Genomic DNA, 22,535 nt, shown 5'->3' on the forward strand with positions numbered 1-22,535 from the left:
CCTAATAATTGATTGATACCCATTAGTACTATATCCCTGTTTCATATTTATTTTAACACAATGGAATCTGGCCTTTTGATTCATTGTAATACACTTTTTCTTATATCAGTATTAACAGATGTATTTGCTATGTGTCATTCAAGAACTGTGGAGCTTGGGGGTTTCTCTTTTCAATACATCATGCCGACTTCATAATGGCTTTTTTAGGTCAGTGTTAAAAGCATTTTTTTCCTTTGCCAGAATCATTTTTGTCCATACCTCTTTTTTCTACTAATTTTTTTGTTCACTTAACACACATGCCTATGGAACTGCCACCCTTCAATGACAGGAATTACATTAGAGGTAGGTCTGACAGTACAATGCTATTAAATTTTCTGTTTTGTAATTGTATAGCTTAAGTAGGCCAGCTACAATGCCTGAACTCTTTTGCCATCTTTATTCTTATAGGAAAACAACACGTGGATTTGTTTTTATGGAGGAACTGTACTGTAGTTAAAGGGACCAAAACTATTACTGTGTCACTCACTGAAACGGAATGAATTGTTCATTCTTGTGTAGAAACATGGTATGTCTTTGGTTCTAAAAATGGATCACATGGGCTTGGAAGTAGCAGCATCCAGAAATACATCCTTAGGGTCAGTGTATTAGTAGTTTTGCAATAAGTGAGATTTTGCCTAACTTTGGAAAACTGATTGACCAAAACCCCAGGGTTTCTCAAGAGGTGACAGATTTTTCCCCAAGATGGAATGGATGAATCAAAACTGGTACTTGGGACACAACTTGATTTTTAAAAATAACTGGTGTAGGTCTGGTCATTAAGGACAACTGGAACTGTTTGAAAAAAAAAATCATAATTGCATAGAGGCTATCCTCTGAGATAACTAGTAAGTCTAATTAACATGAACTGAAACTAGTTTCAAAGCCTTTGATCAGAGGGACTGAAGGAACGGGAACCAGGCGTGCTGCGCTGCCATGGCGTTTGCCGTTCGTGGCTCCACCGTTCGCCCTGCTGTGAGAGCTGGTGTGGGTGCAGGTCAGTATCGCTGCCTTCCAGGTGCCGCCGCTATTGCTGGTGACCTTAGCCACAGGATTTCGCTGCCTTGGGCAGCGTTTGAATCATCAGTGCTGCGGCTTTCACGTTCACTGGCCTTTGGATGCTGCTGCTGCTACTTGAAGCCTTTGTCCATAAGGCTTTGAGCTACTTTGGGCTAATCGCTGTATTTCTGACCCAGGGCTACAGCCATTCACCGTGAGCCTTTTTGCTGCTATTTTGAAGTCTCTGATTTCAGCTGCGTGGGTTAGTTGAGGAGACGAATCCGTGCAACGTGTGAGGGCCCAGCTTTCCTAGCAGCTGGCTGCGGGGGCCGCGGAGCACCGGCTGCCGGGGCGCGGCCGGCAGACTTGCAGGTGAGCGCAGGGAGGGATGTTGAGGCACGCAGCCCTACCCCGAGTAGGGTGTTTCCTCAGGAGGAACAGGGAATTCCTCTGCCCCGCTCAGCTGAGGTGATATCTTCCGAAACTTCCGTGCGGAACCTGGCTCGGGTTGGCCCCTCCGCGCTGCTGTACCCGGCAAGGCCCCAAGGCGGCCGGAGCCAGGGGCGGTGCCGCGGGACGCAGGCGCGGGCGGCCGGCGGCGGGCAGGTAGGGCGCGGGTGGGAGCAGCTGCTGCCCCTCAGGCGGCGGCCGGACGGGGCTGCTGCGGCCGGGACAACGGGGGCCGGGGGGGGGAGGGCGCTCGGCGGGGCGGCGGCGGCAGGGCGCGGTTACCATGGAGACGCATGGGGACGGGCCCTTTCCGTCAGCCGTGTGCGGCCCGTCGCGCCCCATCGGTGAGACCGCACCGGTGAGACCCCTCCGGGACCCGGCCGGCGCCCTGCCCTACCCTGCCGGGGCTCTGGGCTTCTCCCGCTCCCCGCCCCAGTACGCTCCCGGGAAAATACATCGTTTCTGAGCCCATAATGTTTATTTCTCCCCTTATAGCATTGTTGTTTGTGATAAAGTTATTTCGGCGTGTTAACGGTTAAATGCAACAACGCTTTCTTCCCCCTGTACCTTCAATTGGGAGGATACTACATTTCAGTAGGAGCCTTGAGGTCGTGTGAAGGCAGCGGCTCTTCATTTTAAGTGCCTAGAGAAAGGGGGTATGGCTGGAAGGCCGTCTGGTTGGCGAGCAGCTCTGTGGCCATCGCTGAGTAGGCCCTGCAGCTGTGCTTCTGCTTGGTAAAGGAAAGGGTACTTGGGAGTTAAAACCCGCTCAGTAGGTAGAAATGCGGTCAGCTTTTGTGGATGGTGAGTTGAAAATGGAGTGTCTGATTTCTGGGAACTAAATGATAGGCTTTTGGTTCAAAACTGGCTGGGTGGAAGGAGAAACTAGCAGAGCAGGAGATGGCACACTGATAAAACGTCGCTCTGGAGCTCTCGGGGGCTGGCTGCGCGCCAGGAGGGCCCTTACATCTTCCTGAAAATACCTGGTCCCAGGGCATGGTGCAGTTGAGAGCCAGGCAGCAGCAGTAAGTGAAGAGTAAAAAAGGTTTGAGGTTGTCAAGGGGTAGCAAATTAGTAATACTGGTATGAGAAGGTATTGAGAAGCATAAGGGAAAGAGGGAGTTAAACTTGAGGCAAAGACGTAAATTTGAACAGGAATCTGGTTAAGCATTAGTAAGGAAAGACTGAAATTAAGAGGCGGTGAAAAAGGGAAGCCAGCCACATTTCATAGCTTGCTGAAGACATTACCCAAATTATTGGTGATGATAGACACATTCTTTCTAATGCAATAATGTTTTTTTTGTAGAACTACTTATATAAAATATACATGATTTTCTCAATAGCCTTTTCTGTTTTTCAGTTTATTCTGAAGGTTGTCATTGAATTTGCATGGATTTGGAAGTTAAAGGAGTTGCTGCATCCCCTCGAGGGCAGGCTCAGCTGTCATCAAGGGGGAAGAAATGCCAGGTATGTTAACAGAAGGCTTGTGGTTGTTTTCCTGCCTTACTTTGACATTTTAACAAATATTTTAATCATACTTCAGAGGGTTCTTAGTTTGAGGTTATAATGTGTTCTGTAGAGCAGGAAACTTTTAAAGAAATTATTCTTGGCAGAAAGTTATAGTTTAGTATGACAGCTTCTCAAATGAAGGTGAGAATTTCCAATTAAAAACAGCTGTCCTAAAATAACTGATATTCTGGGTACTTAACTGGGATGTGGAGAACTTGGGAACGAACTAGTGCTTGCAATTGAGAGCAACAGAGGCTTGAACCTGTACTGTGTGCTGTCTCAGGCTGTTGGTGGAACTGGTAACAGGTGTGTCTGTTTTTGTTTTGCAAGACAGCAATAAAGTAAAGCAACCCCCAAAACATAATTTCAAAAGGCATGATTTCAGATTGATGTGTAAAATGAATCTCAGTGCTCTGCAATCAGTATGAAGGGGAATTTTGTTTTCCAGGTATTCCTAATAGTCTACGTTTTGAGATAAGGTGCAACCCTCCGAAGTTCACTGTAGCAGAAACTTTCAGGCTAACTTTTGAAAGCCTGATCAGTACAAATACGATCTTGGATTCTGAGGGCCATTGTTTTTATTATAGCTAAGGTAGATACTAATATTGTTAATAACAGTTGAGTTTTCTCACAGATACTGTGTACTTTATGTCCATGAAGTAAAGTTAATTGGTAATCTTCCCTCAGCCCCCAAGCACCCATTTAACTTCCTTATTTGTCGGATGACCCCATTAGGAATTCTTGGAGTTTGACTGCCAAGTTGCTCTTTTCCTATTTGTTTGATTTGGAATGAAAAAGGACCTTTTGTAAGTGATATCACATCAATGTTATAATGTTACCTTTTAACTAGTCGTTTGAGAATGAAATACCTGTGTACAACAAGAACATTTGGGGCATTTAGTGTAGGTTGTAAAAAAAAAAAGAAAAGTCCACTTTTCTCCAACCTCTCATCCCTTTTTATCTTCTCTTTCTTGTGCCCCTCAGTTTCCAAATTTAGACTCCCTAGTCCATGTGATTCTTGGTGGCTTGCAAAAATAAATCATAGATTACAATTAGGTTGAAACTATGTGCTTCACTCTGTAAATGTGGACAGTCTTCAGGATGATTTTTGTTTGCTTTCTTCCTTATTCGATGAATTCTGGAAAAGGACTTACATTAAGACTTTAACATCTAGAATGTGGTATATTCTTTATCTTATCACAGTTGAAATGGTACAGAAAAATTATATACTTGTGATTTAATGCATTGTATTTGGTCTTAAGAGTAAGACTAAATTGTGTTAGATCTCTTACAGGTTTTTTACATACTTGACCACAAGGTGGTGGTGTTTATTATGTGCGACCTTACTGGAAACTATTTTTTTAAACCTGCATACCCTTTTTTGAAGGCACTAGAGGGTAGTGTTGCTGAACTGTGAACTTCTTTTTCAGGAGCAGGCTACAAGGGTGTGTGGCAAGAAAAGAGTTACAGTTTTGTGACTGCTCTCAAAGTGTGAAAGGTGTTAGGCCACCACTGGAAATAGGACGTCTGCTGAGTTCAGACTGTGATGCTGAGATCTCTGAGCTGAAGAGTGTGAAAACAAAGATGCTGGCCCTGGTTCAGAACATCCCTGAACCACATTTTTTTTCGGATTGGGAGGCCAGTTGGGGGAATTGTTACTGTGTGCTTGCCCCAGTCAAACAGTCTTCCGTAGGGATTTGCTGTTGGCTGTTTTCAGAAAGCGATAGTGGGGTAGATAGAGCTTTGGCTCGAGTCTTTTCTTACCATCTTCTTGCTCAGTTGAGTCGGGAGGTCTGTGTGGTATGCAGCCATGCAAAATAAACAGTGTGAGTACAGAAGCTGCCTAGTCATCATCATGTGCTGCTATACTAAAGCTGAGATGATACAGTTCCACCAAATATAAGGGCTTCTTTGGGGTCTGTGCTAGCTCCTTGTGAGCCAGCTGGCTGTCGGTATTGTGGTTTTGGTTTAAGGGTTGGCTGAGGGGTTGTTTCCCAACCAACAAGGACGATGTGACCTAAAACCTTGTGAGCAGTGATTGTACAAAGCCTCAGGAACATGGATTATTTTTAATTCATTATTAATAGCTGATGTCGATACTATCTGGATTCTTAATGGCTGGAAATCTTTCTGTCATGATGAATATTCAGTCTTTTAGTCTCATGATCTGTAAGAATCAACTTTCAATGAAAAGTTTTTGTTTTGTCCTTTTGTTAGTAGCATCTCAGTCAAATATGTTGGGCAGATACTTTCAGGCATTGATTTTAAATATTCCAGGGGAAGTTGAAAGAGAGAACTACGTATTTTAATCCTGATCCCCGTAGGTATGTAATAATGTGTCATTCTCTTAGGGCTGGAGACCAGATACACGGGCTACTCGTGGTCCTCGCCCACCAGAGTAAGTCTGCTTCTATTTCTGATCAGTTTGTTTAATTGTGCATTATTAACACAACGCATTTGCATTTGTATTGATATGCAACTCAGTGTTCCATGGAATTTATCATCATAGGTTTGTTTTCTATGATTTATATTTAGAGTAGAATATTTGATGCATTATTTACATTGGAATTAAGTTGATTTACATTTGGTTGAGCTGAGTTGTACTCAGAGCTTTCATATTTATACCTAGTCTTTCTTGAATATTTTTAATATAGTAATCTGCAAAAGGAGAAAAAAATTTTTTAACTGCTGGCCTTCTTTGCAGGTATTACAGTAAAAATTACAGAGAAACTGTTGTGAAGGGTTTTTACAAGCAATGGGAAATTTTGTACAGTGCTTATAAAATTTAAAACCTTATAGTGACTTTGGCAGATAAGCAATATCTGCTATTCCAAGAAGCATGTTTGATAGTTTAGGTTTGTTTACTGAAATGCCTTACAGCCAATGTATCTTTCCACATTATTTTACATGTATGTGTGACCATGACCTTGGATTGTTCATACTGAAGTCAAAGAACTTCAATTTCTGTGTACTGTCAGTCATTCGCTAATGAAAAAAGACTGGAAATTAAGGAGCTCTCTTATTCCAAGAAGTAATCTTGTTATAATGGGGTGGTTTGGAAATATTGGTGGTAAAATATAAAAAATCTGTATTCATGGTGCTCCAGAGTATACCTGGAGTAAAGGCAGAAGGCACAGAGATGCTTTGACGAATTGGAGATGTTTTCATTTCTTTAAGCAGAATAAAATACTGAAGTAGAGTTGGCTTCCACTGTGTTAATCTCTTCCAAAAAGTTTGGAAGGTTTGCGTCCCAAGGAGCTATTGCTTCCCTGTTGCACCTCTGGTGACTGATTATAGAGGGATGTTGACACAGACCTGCTGTAGAAGACAGGAATCAGGAATCCCTGATTTATGATCTTGTTGCAGCAGCTCTTGTTGGGGAGTGAAGGCGAGCCAGGATGGGCTTGCTGGGAGTGAAGAAGGGCCTTGCAGGGGCCCTTCGCAGCTGCCAGGGTGCTCTGCGACTGAGGAAGACGAAAAGCTCAGTGGCCAGTTCCAGAGCTGAAGCAAGAGGGGCTAGCAGGGATTTGCCAAGTAGGCCATCTCCAGTTGTAGTGAAACTGTTCATAGCAGGGAAATTTTTGTGAAGGAGCTAATAATAATGACTAATAGGCAGTTTGCTTTTACTGTAATTGGAAAATAAGAGAACATATTGCTATTAAAATCGTTTTAACTTCCTGCAGGGTGCCATGCCTAGATCTAGGGAGGCTGGGAGATTCTGATGAAGAGGTAATTATAAATTAATTCTGTTTTGAATGGCTTTTAGAATTCATGTGTTGCAGGAGTTTATAAAAATATCACTCTGAATATAAAACAATTACGATTGATTGTCTGTTGTCCGTCCCCCCCACCCTGTAATTTTAGGATGGGGACTCTTACATACCATACAGTGGAAGTTATCCTCATACATGCCCTCTAGATTCATCTTCAGATTGGAGAACATCATTACAAACGCCATATGCACAGCATCATCAGGCTCAACAGGTCAGTCTGTCACTACAAATATCTTTAAAATACGCCCCTTTAGCAGTAATTTAGAAAAGGATACTTAGCTTTATTATACAAGTTCTCCTTTTTTCTTTTGGTTAAACTCATATCTCCAAGTGCTATTGGTCCAAAATATTTTTGGCAAAGTACTTTTTACCGAGAAGCCTCTAGAATATTTCAAAAATCCTATTTTCTTATATACCTTAGCTCTTCTTTGTTGGTTGATACACTCATCCTTTTCATTGTACTCATTTTTTAAGAGATATATTAATAACTAGCTTTATTAACAATTTGTCAAAGCAACTGAAAAATGTAATATTTTTGAGGTAGCATGTAACTTTGGTTTAACTTTCTAAACAAAGTGGAAGTTATAAAAATAATAAAGATAAGATCAGTAGTAGTCAGTAAGTGTATGATTGAAGACAAAACCCAAGTTTACAAACAGTAAGTATTATTTCTGTGGAAGAATAGTTACTTTTGGTGAAAAGGAAACTTTTGGAGTTATGTGCAGCCATTTCATAGGTTTTTCTTAAGTCTCTTGTCTTTAAAACAGAACTGTGATGTTAACTTTGGAATTACGTTCAATTTGTCAGAGCACTTTTATTGCTAATATTTCCTGATCACATATCAGCATTTTTTTTCCCTAGATGACTAAGAAACTTAATCACCACTAATCGTAGGTGCTTTATAAGGAAAATCAGTAGTCCAGATCCTAACATTCTGGTTTATAGTACAGTACAGCACTGTTCAGGATCAATATCGACTATAACAATTTTAAGAATTAATTTAATTACTCGGTTATTACAGTTCCCTGAATGCAGAAGAAATTTTCCTTTGAACTCTTACATCTGAATTACAGTTGAACAAGTGAATGTGACATTTTTTTTATCATGATACATATTTAATTTCTCTTTTCCTTTAGTTTAAACAGGTGTCTAGAAAATCTTGTCAGAAGAAAATAGAGGTAAACTAGCTGAAAAAAAATATACACTGATGAAATAACGTTAGCAATTCAGTAGTAGAGTACTATAGTATATGGTCTGAAAAAGTAATGTGTTTTAACTTCTTTTGTGTGACAGGAACTAGCTTATTGGAGAGACTTTTTTAATCTTCTGTCATTCCGTCAGTATTTTGAGTGTTTCAAATGTGATAATTAAAGAGAAAATGCTGCAGTACTGCAAAAAGTAGTCTTCTGTTTGTAGTCCCTATATATTCGAGAGATTAGATATCTAGAGCTTTAAACTAATTCAGGAAGAATGCTGCCTACATGATTTTTTCTGTCATAATCGTGCACTATACATAATCGGGGTAAAAATCTTACTAGTAGTAGTACGTTTTTATTTGGTTAGGGTGCAGGAAATATCCTAACTTATCAATGTTATCTCTTTTTGGAAGAACTGGAAAATATACGGTTTAAAAATCCATTATTTCAAAAATATTTAATGTATGTAAACCTAAGAAATACTGTAATGAATGTGTTTAAAACAGAAGTGTAGCTAGAGGGAAAAACAATTATTAATTAATTTGTACATAACCTGTGCCCCTTGAAATGAATAATATAGCAACTTGTAGGGCAGGACTCCAAATTGGCTGGAGCTCAAGGTGAATCTGCTAAGATCATAATTTTATATGTTTCCCTATATAACCAAATGGTTTCTCAACTTGAAAAAAAATTGCATTTAAATAAAAACTGAAATGGTTAAGTGGGTTGGTTTGTTTGTTTGTTTTAAATAATGGACTAAGAATGTACTACTACTCAGAATATCTATGTGCCCAACATAAGTATTTATGCATGTCTTAAGATGTAACTGTAAACATGTAACTATGGATAGGTTATTTTCCTCTGTACTGCATTGTAAGCGTGCAGTGCAAACATGCTTGAGTTGCTGTGCTCTTTAGGTCTGGATGCCTATAATTTCATCGCTTGCTTTACCATTTTTAAAAAAAATATAAAGTTCCTACATATAATTCTCTCTAGCTGCAGGAAGGCTAACGGAAGGTTGGTATGGCTTTGTCTGTTTCTCAGGGTCTTTCTCCCTTCTCTGCTTTCCTTTATCTCTTGTTGCTTCCTTTCTGCCTTCATTATGTCTTAAATACTGAGTGCTGAATGTGCAGGAATGTATCTTCTGTTCACTTACTCTCTTTTGCTCTCCCCCTCTCTCTCTCTTTTTGCCTGGCTTTTCCCCACTCCCTGACCCCCCTTCTTTCTTGTGGAGAAGATTTTCAAGCAGTTCTAAAATATTTTAATGTATTCTTCTGAGTGGCCTTTATTTCTGCATTGCTTGCTTCTGGGGCCCTGACTGAGCATTCCTTTAGCAAGATATATTCCAGCTTGTTCAATAACAGACTGTGTAAGTAAATCTTCCCAAAATAGGTCACTTTTGGAAGAATAATTTAAATATGGTCTTATCATTCAGGAATTAACCAGTGAAGGGATGTGGATCCTCTTTTGAAAGAGAAAGCTGCCCTTTCAAGAACATAAATCTTCCTGTTTTTTTGAGAAAAGGTTTTCTAGAACAGGACTGTTACGCTGCTGTTGCAAGATGACGTGTCAAGTAGAGGTGCTAGATAAGGCTGTCTTAGTTTTGTTAGCGTTGAAGGAATATTACTTAAAGGTGTTAGTTATTCAGGGAGAGAAAGAAGAATGGAGTCTTGGCCTTCTGTCATTGCTGCTGTTTCTACTGATGCAGCCTTCATTGTGTAGAGGACTGAAATGGACGTAAAGTTAGGAAGGTACTTAGCCTTTTTAGCTGATGTTGTTCTAGGGAAGGAAGTCCCAGTACTAATACTTATCTGCCATCCAAGAATATTAGAACTTCTGATTGAAAAAAATCTATCAGCCTGTTTTCAGTCATCCAAAATCAAATATCAGAATTCCCATTTTAGTGATCTCTAACATTATCTTATAGGACAGAACCACTGAATCTTGGCTTCTGTCTTTAAAAGTGATGTAAAACCATTTGGCTGTGTACTCTTTAGGTTAAAAAATGGCAGAATATGAAGAACTCAATGAAAATTAAGCCTGAATATGCAGTTATATTTGCATTTTTTCTTAATGTGAAGCATAGTGTCAAGAAGTTTCAGAAGTTATACTGGATGGGAATTATAATAATGCTGTTCTCATTCAATAGATCAACCAGAGGCTTTTATATTGATTATTCTTTGCTTTAGCATTCTGTTTTGGAGCAGAAGACAATACCAGAAAATCTGTCATCCCCAACAGACAGATATAAACAGAAGTATCGTCAGTATGAAGCAGAGATGAAGGAAGAATATAAGCAGTATTCTCAGAGAATTGCAGAAAAGAAAAAAGACCGCCTCCGGTATCCAGAAGCTTCAATAAAGGTAGCTGGCAAAGAAGTAATTGCATTTTTAAATAGCAAATGTACATCGGTATTTCATTACAGTGTTTGGAGAGGTTTGCATGTATGTGTAATTAATTTCTTCCATGTTTTTATTGTAAAGAAATAGAAACGTGTAATTTCAGCATCTAATGTTGAGTAGGAAATAAAATGTAGGAAGCTTGTTTTAGTTGTTCCAGAGTGAGAAACTGAAGTGCTCTGAGAATCTAAGTATGCTTGTATTCTGTGGTAAGAAATGTAACATTTGCCCTCATAGCGCACCTCTAGCCTGAGCATGAAGGTTAGCATGATGGATAGGGAAGAGTTTGCAGCCTAAGAAGATGAGAGACAGCGGGAAGATCTTGGTTAAATGTTATTTCCAAATATAGGAATGCATTCAAGCTTTTTTATTTTTGAAATATAGAAGTATATTAATTATTATTCTAGTCAATTATGACTGTATATAGGACTTAAAAAAGGAGAAGTGAAAGATGTAATCTGTACCTTAGAGAACTATTAACACTGAAAATGGAAAGGAATATGGGGTTAAAATAATGAAAGATATTATCTGTACTTTTTGATTTGATGTTATGTAAGGTCCAGTACAGTTGGACGGCAAGCTGTATTAATTCTGCCAGGTTTCTTTTGTGTTTTTAAATTAAAAGTAAGATGCAAACAAAGGAAGATCAGTGGAGAGAAACTGGAAAACAAAGGGGTGAAAAAACCCAACTTTCGTCTTGTTCTGGAAGTGATAGTGGAGAAGGGTGGTTGCACAGAGCAAGATACATCATCGTAGGTGTAAGCAAACGGGAAACAAAAGTAAGCAACAGCTGTGAGGACTGGTCGAATACTAGACTGTGCTGAGGGTAGATGACCATTTAAGAATCTTAATGAAAAGTTAAGTATTCAGATGTTGAGGGAACATATTGTGCTCATTGCTTTTCAGAGAAAAGACTTGTGATGAATAACAATGAGTTTACTGATTTTCCTTGCTTAATGTTCAGTGGAATGAAAAGGGAAGGTCTTACGTAAGACAAAGATTGTTTCACGTATTGTTATTGTTTTACACATACTGTTGATAGTTTTAAAGGGGCTTTCTCCTCTTATAATCACGCTTCTAGTGTTCAGATAAAACTTGGAGAACCTGCAAGTACCTATAAGTAAACATTCTGTGAGTAAAAGAATTGAGTGAAAAAAAAACAATTCTGTTATTTTATTAAGTTTAGTTTTATGTTTGGTGGTAGTTAAGTTTATCAGTTCTGGGGATTTGTTGTAGTATTACTTTTTTGTTTTGTTTTGTTTTTTTAAAATGATTCCACTCTTATGTACCAGCCTGACACCGTCATGTCATCTGTTTTCCAAGGAGTGACTCCTTTATAAGTTAATCTGAAACTGAAGAAACAGGTGGCAAGTGTATACTGGGAGAGAAAAGCAGGACTGGCTTATTCTGGTGATTGTGGGTTCCAGAAAGATACTTGCTAAGCACTAGAAGCCATGTGTGTCAGTTCTTATGACAGATTTTAATATAATGTCTAGCAGAACAATTTTCTGTGTTAGAGATACTATCACTACCTGATTAAATCAAAACCTCTTTAGATTTCAAGATACTTATTATTTTATCTGATTAGTGGAACTTGTAATAACTTTTCTTCTCTGAAAAGAAGCTACTCATAGAGGAGCATAGCTAACAAAACATACTCTTTTGATTTCTTTCCCATGTTCCCTCCTTCCTGACTTCTGTAAACACAGTCTCCTTTGTCAGTTTTCTTCATATCCTCCATGTAGGAGATATTTCTGTAATAGCCTCGGACTGATTTACAAGTCTGTTAGACCCAGTTCAGCAGTGTGCTTTGGCTTTTCCCTGTCTAGACTGTATTTAACTTCTTTGCTGGTCAAAAAGCAGCATCTCTGCAACGGTGAACTTTGAGCTATATGCATAATGGCAAATCCACCACCTTCTCTTGGCTGTTCTTGAGCAGAACAGAAAAAGGATGAGCTCTTGTCTTCTTCAGAGAGATACTAACAGTCTACCTTCTCTGACTTGCTGCTGATTTTTCACAAAGCTTGTAGGAACACAGTATTTTTGAGATTTTTTTTTTTTTATTTCAATTGTTGAAAGCTGGTAAGTAATCAAAAGATATAAGGAAAGACTAGAGAGCAATATTTGTAAGTTCAGTTTCTGTAGAAAGCTAGACTTAAAAAAAATTCTTTACTTTTTCTAATTAGCATGAAGTGGAAGAAGTAGACGTTTTAAAAAATGAAAAAAGAAAGAAAAATACTTTTAAATAAATTGTTGAGGAAATGTGTTGTATTTTTTTGTTTGTTTTTTCTTACAATTAATTAAATTTGATTTATGAAAATGTATTTTTGTGTAGGGTACGCAGCTTGAAGATGGACATAATGATGATCTTACAGCTCTTGATGAGAAAGCTCTCCTGCAACAATGCTACACAAGCAAGCCCTCTAATATGCAGCACAATATAAGGAAATCAGAAGCTGTAAGTATTTTGGCTGGTATTATGCTGTTAACTGTCTAGGCTTGTAGAATGGCTTCCCAGATGTTCAACAGAAGTTAGGCCTTTGGTGATTTGGGCCTAGTATGTAATTGCACCCATTGCAGTCATGGGAATTTAAACATTTATTTCAATGGGAGCTGAACTGAGCAATCCAGTGAGCATTTTTTTTAAATCTTATCTGCAATGCTTGTATTTTATGCAGTAATATATATAAATGAGAATGCAAATTCTGAATAATAACTACAAATATACACATACAACTAAGATTAACTGAGTGAGTTGAGTGAACCTGAGTATAGTGTTACATTTCCTCTGGTCTGTAGCTTGTACCTGAGCCTGTATTCCATGATCCATGGATTCCATGATTCCATCAGCTCTTACTCTGACTTGTTGCTAGAGTAAACAGGCTCTTTTCCCTCATTAACTCCTGAAATGGAGTATGTGATGAGAACTGGGTTTGTAAGCTGTATGGGCTCTGCTGCTGGTATTAGATCGGGTCTGCCATGGCTTTGGCTGAGTCTTCAAGCTCCAAGGATGGAGCTTCTACAGCATCTCTAGGCAACATCTTCCTGTGATACACTACCCTCCTTGTGAAGAAGTTCTTCCTGTTATCCATACCGAGCCTCCCAAGGCTCAGTGTGTAACCTTCGCCTTCTGTTATACTGTTGGCCACTGTCAAAAAAAGTTTGGTTCTGTCGTCTTTGTAACTTCCCTTTGGTTGTAGGATGTTTTCAGAATGCCTCATAGCTGCTGCTTCTGCAAACTAAACAAACCCAAGCTCCCTTAGCCTCTCCTTTCAGTTGCTTTGGCTCCGGTCCTCTGTCAGATCCTTTCCAGGTTCGTCTCATCCCTATTGATCTTGGGAAGGAGGGACCCCTGAAAACTGGAAACAAGTATGACCTCACTAGCATGCATAGAGGGGAATTAAAACTTTTCTTATATGGACTTACCCAATATGTTTCTTTAATTTCTTACATAGGCACGATTTTTAGTTGTTTTAGGACTGCACAATAGGAATCTTGCCCATCTAAGGCTAAGCCTTGAATTTAGGATTATTTACAATGATGAAGAACCTTGAGATTTGATATTGCATGATTCAGTATTTGCATATGCAGAGTGATGGCTTTCATAACTGGTTTTTGAAGGTATTGTAGAACAGAGTTAGCATTCTAACTTTTTTTATGGAATACTAAGCCATGAGAAATTTTATGAGATTGCAAAAGTAAATAATAATTTTATTTTTTTTGCTCATCACTATGCACTGAATTTTGCATCATTGCAAACATTTATTTGATTTCTAGTCTCATCAAAGTGAATGCGGATGTTGCACTACTGAGGTCACTATTCATTTTCATGATAAGAAAATCTTTTCAGGAAGTACTTTTCTGAAGAACCTCCTATTTGTTATTTTTAGAATAAATTTAAAAATCTATACTATAGGGTGAAGATAATGGAAAAAAGTTTTGAGGTATCATTAGAGTAACTACTTAATGCTAAATCAAATAAGCTGAAAACACTGAGAAAGGGAGCAGTGCAGGGGCACAAAATAACAGGTACACTGCAGCTGGCATGCTTTAAAAGGAAGCCAGCAGGTGTCTGAGCAAGGTGTCATGGGGACCTTTAGAAGCCCTTTTGTTATTGATTAGCACTCATGGTTGCACAGGCTGTCTGTCTCTTTCTAGGAGCATATCTTAGGTTCTCTCAGGTTCAAGCTTCTGATAGTGGTAGGAATAATGGAAAAAATCGGATGGAGTAACTGCATATATATTAATTCCATTGGGTATACGTTGCCTCAATTGTTGGCATTTGATTTTAAGGTGCTTTAAAAATTTGCTTAAGAATACACAATGTTAAAATTTCCTTTCACTGTAATCATTACCAAAAACTCTAACGTTAAAGTAGAATTTATTTTAATTTTTCTGTAGTTTGGGATGAAATTTCCCTTATTCAAGACAGATTATAGTACATGTATGATTGCCAATAGATGCTATATATAATAAAATCAGGTTTTTTTGGAAGAAGGTTGGTTTTCTCTGAATAATCATATTCTGTGAACAAGAGTTACTACTTTTTAACCAGTGAGAGCTGCTGCAAGTTCAATGTTTGCCTCAGCAATTTTGTAAATTCCTAGTAGAGCTTTTGTCTAAGGGCTAAATGGAAGATGGTCCATGGAAGAGTCCATTTAGTGACCTAGTATTCAATTGAAATTCAAGGTGTAAGGTTTCTTTTTTTTAAAATCAGGTTCTTTTCAGCATGCTAGCTGGTTTGGCTCTGTAAGCCAGGGTCCATGGAATATGTTGTGTTTTAACAAACACTGCTCTGTATTATCACTGTGTCCTCCTTTACATAATGCTTTTTAATACATCTATTGTGACAGTTAATGGGCAAAGACTCATTAACTCGGAATAAAGCACCTGTAGTTCTGATAGGTGCAAAAATGAAATATGAAAGCAAACTAAAAAGCCTCCTATCTGCTATAATTCAGAAATCTTTTAAGGCTTAAAATCAGTTCGGAATAAACACCAGCTGGTCTGGTGTTAGATTATTTGTTTGGGTGTTTCTTTTTTTTTGGCTAGCGCTAATCAGCATTTACTTGAAGGTTGTGAGTTATACTCATAACATCTCTGTGGAATTAGGGATTATCCCTTACAGCTACCTGGTGTCTGGGCACCAACTTTCAGTTCTTCTTCAGCCATAGGAAGGCTTGATCTATCTAGAATTTGGTTTGCACACAAGAATTGTGTGGAAAAAATAACCAATCAGAAAAATATGTTAATTCTTCAGTTTCAGAATACCTACAAAGTTGTCAAAAAGGTTGCATAAACCCCCTCAGTAACAATAATCTCTATTTTCTCATATCTCAAATTCTTTTTTGGGGAAAAAAAGGCAAATTTAAGGGCAGTGAAAAAGTTCAGAAATCTGGAAGATAAAAAGAGAGATGCTGGGGCCTGGTTGTTGCCAGTGGTCTCCATGCTCTCCTGGGGCATCCTCTTGTGCTTTGTTTTCTCTTTCTATGAAACAAATGAGGATCAACACCTGAGCATTTTACAGTGAATGGCACAAGGTTATGGTTCAGTGTTACTCTGATAAAAATAATAATAAGATCATGTTAAATCCCCTTCCCCCTTAGGATAATCTTTCCTGAAAGGTTTTTCAGATTGGCCTGTCTCAGCAGAAAATTATTGTGGCATGCAGCAAATAAAAATTGTGCATCGAGACTAAGTCTTAAAAGAATTTTTTTGACTAAATATTGCTGGAGGTAAATTTTATTCTCTGAGTTGGAATCTGTGTCAACCATGAAATCTGGAATAGTGTGAGTTTCCTCAGGCTCTATTGTACTTACAGAATTTACTGGAAACAATACAGAGATAAGGATGCTGTCTGTCAACAGAAATACTAGAATTCTTATGTTTATTGACAACTAATATGCATAGACAATTTGAGTGTGTAGCAGAGAATATTATTTGTGTATTTGTTATGCAAATACAACTCTTTTTAAAAGATGGAAAAAAATTAATTGTGACATTGGTAAGATTGTGACCTCTGAATGCTATCTTAAAGGGTAATTTATTATTTGAAGTGTCTGGTGTTATATATTTCATTTGCTCTCAGTCAGTTTTTCATTTCAGGAGGATGTTGCTGCAGAGAGGAGAAAACAGGCTGTAGTAGAACAAGTGATGGTGGATCAATTATCTAGGTAAGTGAATTTGTAATATAAAATTTCAGTTTTCCCTGCAGAAGGATTTAGATCTGTGTGTGGCTTTTCTTGCCTAAGAGGTGTTTTGATCATCTCGTTCCAAGTCTTATGCAGTCTTATGTAGTGTTGTTATTTGCAAAAATTCTTTAAATGAAAAGTCTTTTTAATTTAACTTAAAAGATAGGTTTAAAGTGCTATGTGTAAGTTTGGTTTTTTTTCTGAGAAAAAACTTTAATTTTATACTTGAACCTAATTTAAGGGCTTTACAATAGCACTAGTTCTCAGAAATAACCCTCTTGCACCTCAGCAAAATATATGAATGCCTGCTGTTACAAATTACACTTCTTCAGTATTTATTGTCTTTTCTAAGAATCTTAGCTTTATTAATATTCTTTTATTAATATTGACACAACATCCCTCAGGAGTAAAGGAGTATTATATGAATGTTGGGCAGGTAGGGAAAAAAAGGCACAACGATGAATAAAGTTGATCAAATTTGTACAGGAAGGCTCTCCTAACTTCATTGCTATCCCTTTAGCTCTGAGAAAGCATTGCTTCTATGTAGAAAGATCCCTTTATATGTTAAGGGGAAAAAAAAGTAACTTACAGGTAAAGACCAGTATAGTAAAAACATCTTTCCTTACTATTATTCCCATAAACTTGTTCTCATTTTTAAGCATGCTTTAATAATTCAGGGCTTCATCCAAGTTGTCTGGTTATGGTAATATAGGATGGTGCAAGCTATGTTAATATAGTTTCATGTTACCTTACACTTGCTAAAAATTATCTGTGGGTAGGTCTACAGTATGTTGCATTCTGTGCTTGGTTTACAATCTCTGTAGTCACCTGTACTGGTATTATAGCCCATCAGATCTGAAGACTTTGAGGTTGAAATGTTGTTGCACTTCACCATTTTATTTTTTCTTTGTTTCTGTTCCAACTGCAGTTTAAATGACCTATATTGTTTAAGAGTCTGTTAATGCTTTTACACTATTTAAAAGCTGAGATGTCAAGAACGTTGCATGAAGGAAACAAGATTGTCATGAAATACAGTGTTAAACTCCAAGTGTCCTTGTAGCAGGATTAAAAATACAGAAGTGTTCAGTGCAGAAATCCCCAGTTTTCAACGAAATGCTTGTCCCATGTCATATCTCTAGAAAGATGTAGGTAAAGCAGATGATTACAGAAATTTTCTTAAAAATGCGCTGGTTGTATTGAAGTCTTTCAGTCCTACTGATGTTGGATTAAACATACACATTTGTGCATCTTGGATCACGGATGTTCATTCTGTGTTTAACCTCCTTCAGTTGCTTTGCCTTATTTTTTTTCCATGTATTCCTTCTCCTCTGAACTCTTCTGTTGACAATGTCAAAACAATATTCAGTAGTGCTGCAGCTGCATCAGGATGAACTTTTAATTTAAAAAATCTCTCTGTTTATGTTCCAAATATAACTGTGCCAGTACTGCCAAACAAATTGGTATCAGAGAGCAGGATGTTTATCGGGGAAGATTAGTTCAAAACTGTTGCATTAAAAAAAATCTATTAAAGGAAACACAAAGGTGTTTTGATTTTGTTTTGATTTTTTTTCTTAGTAGAGCCAATCTTGCAGTTAAATCAGTGTAACTGATGTGTGCAAAGATGGATATGCATAGATCAGAGAGCAAGTTTATAAAACTACATTAGCCATGCAAAATATTTTTTCCTTCTGGTTATGAACCATTTCAATAACATAAAAAGAATCTAATGTATTTTTAAAGGGTCTCTTCTTTTGTTTACTTGTTAAACTGATAAAGAGAATATCAAAATGTTTGGAAAGCAGTTCATCTATTTCTTGTCTGATTGATGGGACTTTGAGATACTATGGGCTCTGTAGTCAGTGCTTTGGGAGAAGAAGTGCCAATGTTTTTGTTGGATGATGTTGCTGGCCAGTACTGGTAACTGTTTTCACTGATTTTTGGAGGGAGCCATGGATAAAGAAATTCAATGATGGAAGTTTTACAGAATTAGTGGAAATGAGGAAAAAAACCCAAACCCTTTGTAATCCTAAGATTTATTTTATATATACATATATAAAATATACTTAAAATAATACGTATATACATGTAAAGTTACTACGTAGTAGTACACTACCAGGATATTATTGCAAATATTTGATTTTGAGTAATAGACTTCAGAATTTGTAAAAACAAACAAAAAAAAGCCCACAAATTTATGCAAGCTTAATGGATAACTCCAAGATTTTATTGCTGTGTTATTCTTGGGTGTTTTCTTTCCTGAGTAAGAATATGTAAGATCTGAAATTCAAACTTACTGATAATCAGAGGGCTTCTCCCTGCTCTTCTTGTTCAGATCTGTTATAAGTGACTCAGAGCAATCCACGCAGGCTGATGTTTACAAGGAAGCTCATGGACTTCTGGGACTTGGGACAGCACCAATGCGTTTTAGAAAAAGAACACTGCATGAAACGAAGTAAGTTTTCTCTAGCGGTCATTTTTTTTAGAAATACATTTTCTGCTGTATTTTTTATTATTTTGGGCTCTGCGAAGTCTGTTTGCTTTCCAGATGTTTTATTTCTGGCTTGGATCCACCAGCTTCATGTGAAGCCTTTTTTGTAGCCTCCCCATGCTTATAATTGCCTAGTGGGACCTTTTGTATGTGGATTCTCTGTGTGTAATGATTGATTCATAGAATTTATAAACCCTAGGAGAACATTCTTGAGCTTATATTGATATTGTTCATCAGAGTTTTGCCAGCCTTTTCTGAGCTGTTGAATGCTTGCAATCTTGTCATATCCTTTTAGAGATTCCTATCCGGAGGTGTGTAAAATTGCATAAGTATGCATCCGTAAATGCTAATGGAGAGCTTCACAATATAATCATACTTTCATGTTTTGATTTCTGCTGCAATAATTAATCACATTGGCATTTAAGTGTCATTCCTGGCCTGTGAACATTGAAATAGTAACTCCAAGGGCTTAAGTAAAACTGAGAAAACATTGTGATCCATAAAATTAAATGAATCTGCAGGTCTGAGTTTTGTTCTGTTAATCTTTCTCAACATGCAGGCAAACATCTATGCTTTAGGCATTTTAACATCCTGCTCTAAAGTCTTTCTCAACAAATGTTTTCTTTGTCTTAAAAAAAAGAAAGGGGGGGGGCCAACAAAACCAGTCTCAATCTCTTATGCCCATCACATAGACAAATCTCTGTTTCTGAAACTAGTAATATGGGCAATATAAAATATCTAGGTGGGTAAAGAAGCCCCAACCTGGGTATTTTTGGAAGAAAACACATTGATTGGTGGAAGCATGGTGAGTGGTAGAGGTTTAATTCTTGATATAAGTGTATGTAAACAAAATATCCCATTCATATCTATGCCTTCTGTGAATGTACTTTCATATGATATAATTACAGATCACCTTCCACATTACAACTCTGAGTTCTTTCTAATTCAACTATGAGGGATCATCTCCTCAGCCAGTTGCCAAGGATACCGTATTTCACATTTTTTGCTGTTTTGAAACAGTTCATTTTTATGTAACATTTCTCCGTGAGCGTATAGGTATCATTAACATGCTGCATTATTTTCACAGAATAAGGACCAAATCAGGATTAACTGAAAACATGCTCTCTAACAAGCTACGCTTTGACAGTAGGATTATATCGAGGTAATCATAAATTTTGTGAAGCTTTTCAATTCTATGAATTAATGAATTATGATCTGTACCCTCTTGAAATAATTAATTATACTGAACCTTTCTGTTCCCTATGTTTAGAAAAAAGTATGTGCTGTGTAGGTATATATATGCATACATGTATAATACAAATTTTGACATGGCTGATGGATAGTGGCTTTACAGTCCCATTGTATAGTGTTAAGATGCGTAAGTAACGTTACGTTACCATCATACCCGTAGCTCTGTGCACGACAGTTAGCACAGGGGCTGTGTAAAATAGTGCTCTTAGCTATTGCACCTCAGCTGATGAAAAATTACTTTAGTCTTGTCTTAGTATGTGGCAACCACCGTGGATGGAAAGGATGGCTTTGTGTCTTGTTTGTAGCTCCTTACATATTAAACTTGCAGTTTTAGGGCATCTTTGAAACTGTTCTGAATTGAGTAGCAGTGACATAACCATATTCTTCAGCTCTGAAAGTAGCGCTTTTCTGAAGCAGTGAGCTGTATACTTGTTAGACATAGCTGAGGATTCAGCCACATAGCTTCATATACCATAGCGTCTGTATTGGGTTTGTGTGGCAAGGTTTTGGTAGCGGCGGTGGGGCTACAGGGGTGGCTTCTTTGAGAAGCTGCTAGAAGCTTCCCCTGTGTCCGATAGAGCCAATGCCAGCCACCTCCAAGATGGACCTGCTGCTGGCCAAGGCTGAGCTCGTTAGCGACGGCGGTAGCGCCTCTGGGATAACATATTTAAGAAGGGAAAAAAGTTACTGCGCAGCAGCAATCGCAGCTGGAGAGAGGAGTGAGAATATGTGAGAGCAACAACTCTGCAGACACCAAGGTCAGTGAAGAAGGAGGGGGAGGAGGTGCTCCAGGTGCCAGATCAGAGATTCCCCTGCAGCCCGTGGTGAAGACCATGGTGAGACAGGCTGTCACCCTGCAGCCCATGGAGGTTAACGGTGGAGCAGATATCGACCTGCAGCCTGTGGAGGACCATGCTGGAGCAGGTGGATGCCCGAAGGAGGCTGTGACCCCATGGGAAGCCCATGCTGGAGCAGGTTTGCTGGCAGGGCCTGTGACCCCATGGGGGACCCACGCTGGAGCAGTCTGTTCCTGAAGGACTGCACCCTGTGGAAGGGACCCATGCTGGAGCAGTTCGTGAAGAACTGTAGCCTGTGGGAAGAACTCATGTTGGAGAAGTTCATGGAGGACTGTCTCCCATGGGAGGGACCCCATGCTGGAGCAGGGGAAGAGTGTGAGGAGTCTTCCCCCTGAGGAGGAAGGACCAGCAGAGACAACGTGGGATGAACTGACCGCAACCCCCATTCCCTGTCCCCCTGTGCTGCTACAGGGGAGGAGGTAGAGAAATCAGGAGTAAAGTTAAGCCTGGGAAGAAGGGAGGGGTGGGGGGAAGGTGTTTTTAAGATTTGGTTTTATTTCTCGTTATCCTATTCTGATTTGATTGGTAATAAATTAAACTAATTTTTCCCCAAGTCGAGTCTGTTTTGCCCGTGACGGTAATTGCTGAGTGATCTCTCCCTGTCCTTATCTTGACCCACGAGCCTTTCGTTTTATTTTCTCTCCCCTGTCCAGCTGAGGAGGGGAGTGATAGAGCAGCTTTGGTGGGCACCTGGCATCCAGCCAGGGTCAACCCACCACAGCTTCATACACCATAATGAATGCAGTAGTCCTGGTGTGAGTAATCCTTTAGTTAATGAGTAAAAATTACATTGGTATACTAAAACATGAAGCCTTGAAAAGTGTTTTTTAACATTACAGAGAATGGAATATTGCATTAAAATGTGTCCAAATCCAGAAGCTGAATTCCATGGTTTTGTAGAGAAAATAGTCAGATACCTCTTTTAAAGAAAAAGATTGTGCAATGTGCAACATTGGAAGTAAAATGCATATTCCAAAATAAATGTTATTTATGTTTGGGTTGAATTGGATTTATATAGATGCAAAACCATAAAGGTGCTCTTCAATTTTCCTTCTAGAAATGGTCGCGATGCTTGTAGAGAGTTGATTGGATTTTTTTTTGCATGTGACAGATCCCTTACTGTGTATGAATTTCGACAGTTTGGAAAAAATAGGTAGGATAAATTACTTTTCAAAAGGTTTTAGAAAAGATCTTCCACTGTATCTAAGAAACTTAAATAAATGTAATCATTTTAATAGCAGTTTTGAATTATTTCATAGAACAAATGCCTTACCTTTCATTCAGAAGGGAGTTTATCAACATCAACGTGGACAAAGGAAGGGAAAAGCTTATGATCTTAGTGACTTCCATGTTGTAAGTATTCTTCTGCTGTATGTAAGGCAGTTT

General features: G+C 38.4%; 1 protein-coding gene across 7 annotated transcripts in view; it reads left to right on the forward strand.

Annotated features, from left to right (window-relative positions):
* The first annotated feature begins 1,371 nt into the window (after positions 1–1,371).
* CAPS2 (calcyphosine 2) overlaps positions 1,372–22,535 on the forward strand; it is a 33,156-nt gene continuing 11,992 nt past the window's right edge. The window contains exons 1-13 of one of the 7 annotated variants that reach the window (XM_050898499.1): positions 1,372–1,407; positions 2,846–2,952; positions 5,346–5,392; positions 6,678–6,723; positions 6,859–6,978; positions 7,904–7,945; positions 10,153–10,326; positions 12,698–12,820; positions 16,468–16,535; positions 18,886–19,005; positions 20,129–20,203; positions 22,207–22,302; positions 22,409–22,502. In XM_050898499.1, coding sequence (XP_050754456.1) covers positions 2,875–2,952; positions 5,346–5,392; positions 6,678–6,723; positions 6,859–6,978; positions 7,904–7,945; positions 10,153–10,326; positions 12,698–12,820; positions 16,468–16,535; positions 18,886–19,005; positions 20,129–20,203; positions 22,207–22,302; positions 22,409–22,502 — 1,083 coding nt within the window. In that variant the 5' untranslated portion in view covers positions 1,372–1,407; positions 2,846–2,874. Of the gene's footprint in view, positions 1,408–1,595; positions 1,642–2,845; positions 2,953–5,345; positions 5,393–6,677; positions 6,724–6,858; positions 6,979–7,903; positions 7,946–10,152; positions 10,327–12,697; positions 12,821–16,467; positions 16,536–18,885; positions 19,006–20,128; positions 20,204–22,206; positions 22,303–22,408; positions 22,503–22,535 lie in introns of those variants that run through there. The other 6 variants (XM_050898491.1, XM_050898517.1, XM_050898527.1 and 3 more) reach the window with 6 other exon arrangements.

This window comes from Gymnogyps californianus, chromosome 1, assembly GCF_018139145.2.
Source record: "Gymnogyps californianus isolate 813 chromosome 1, ASM1813914v2, whole genome shotgun sequence".
NCBI lineage: Eukaryota > Metazoa > Chordata > Aves > Accipitriformes > Cathartidae > Gymnogyps > Gymnogyps californianus.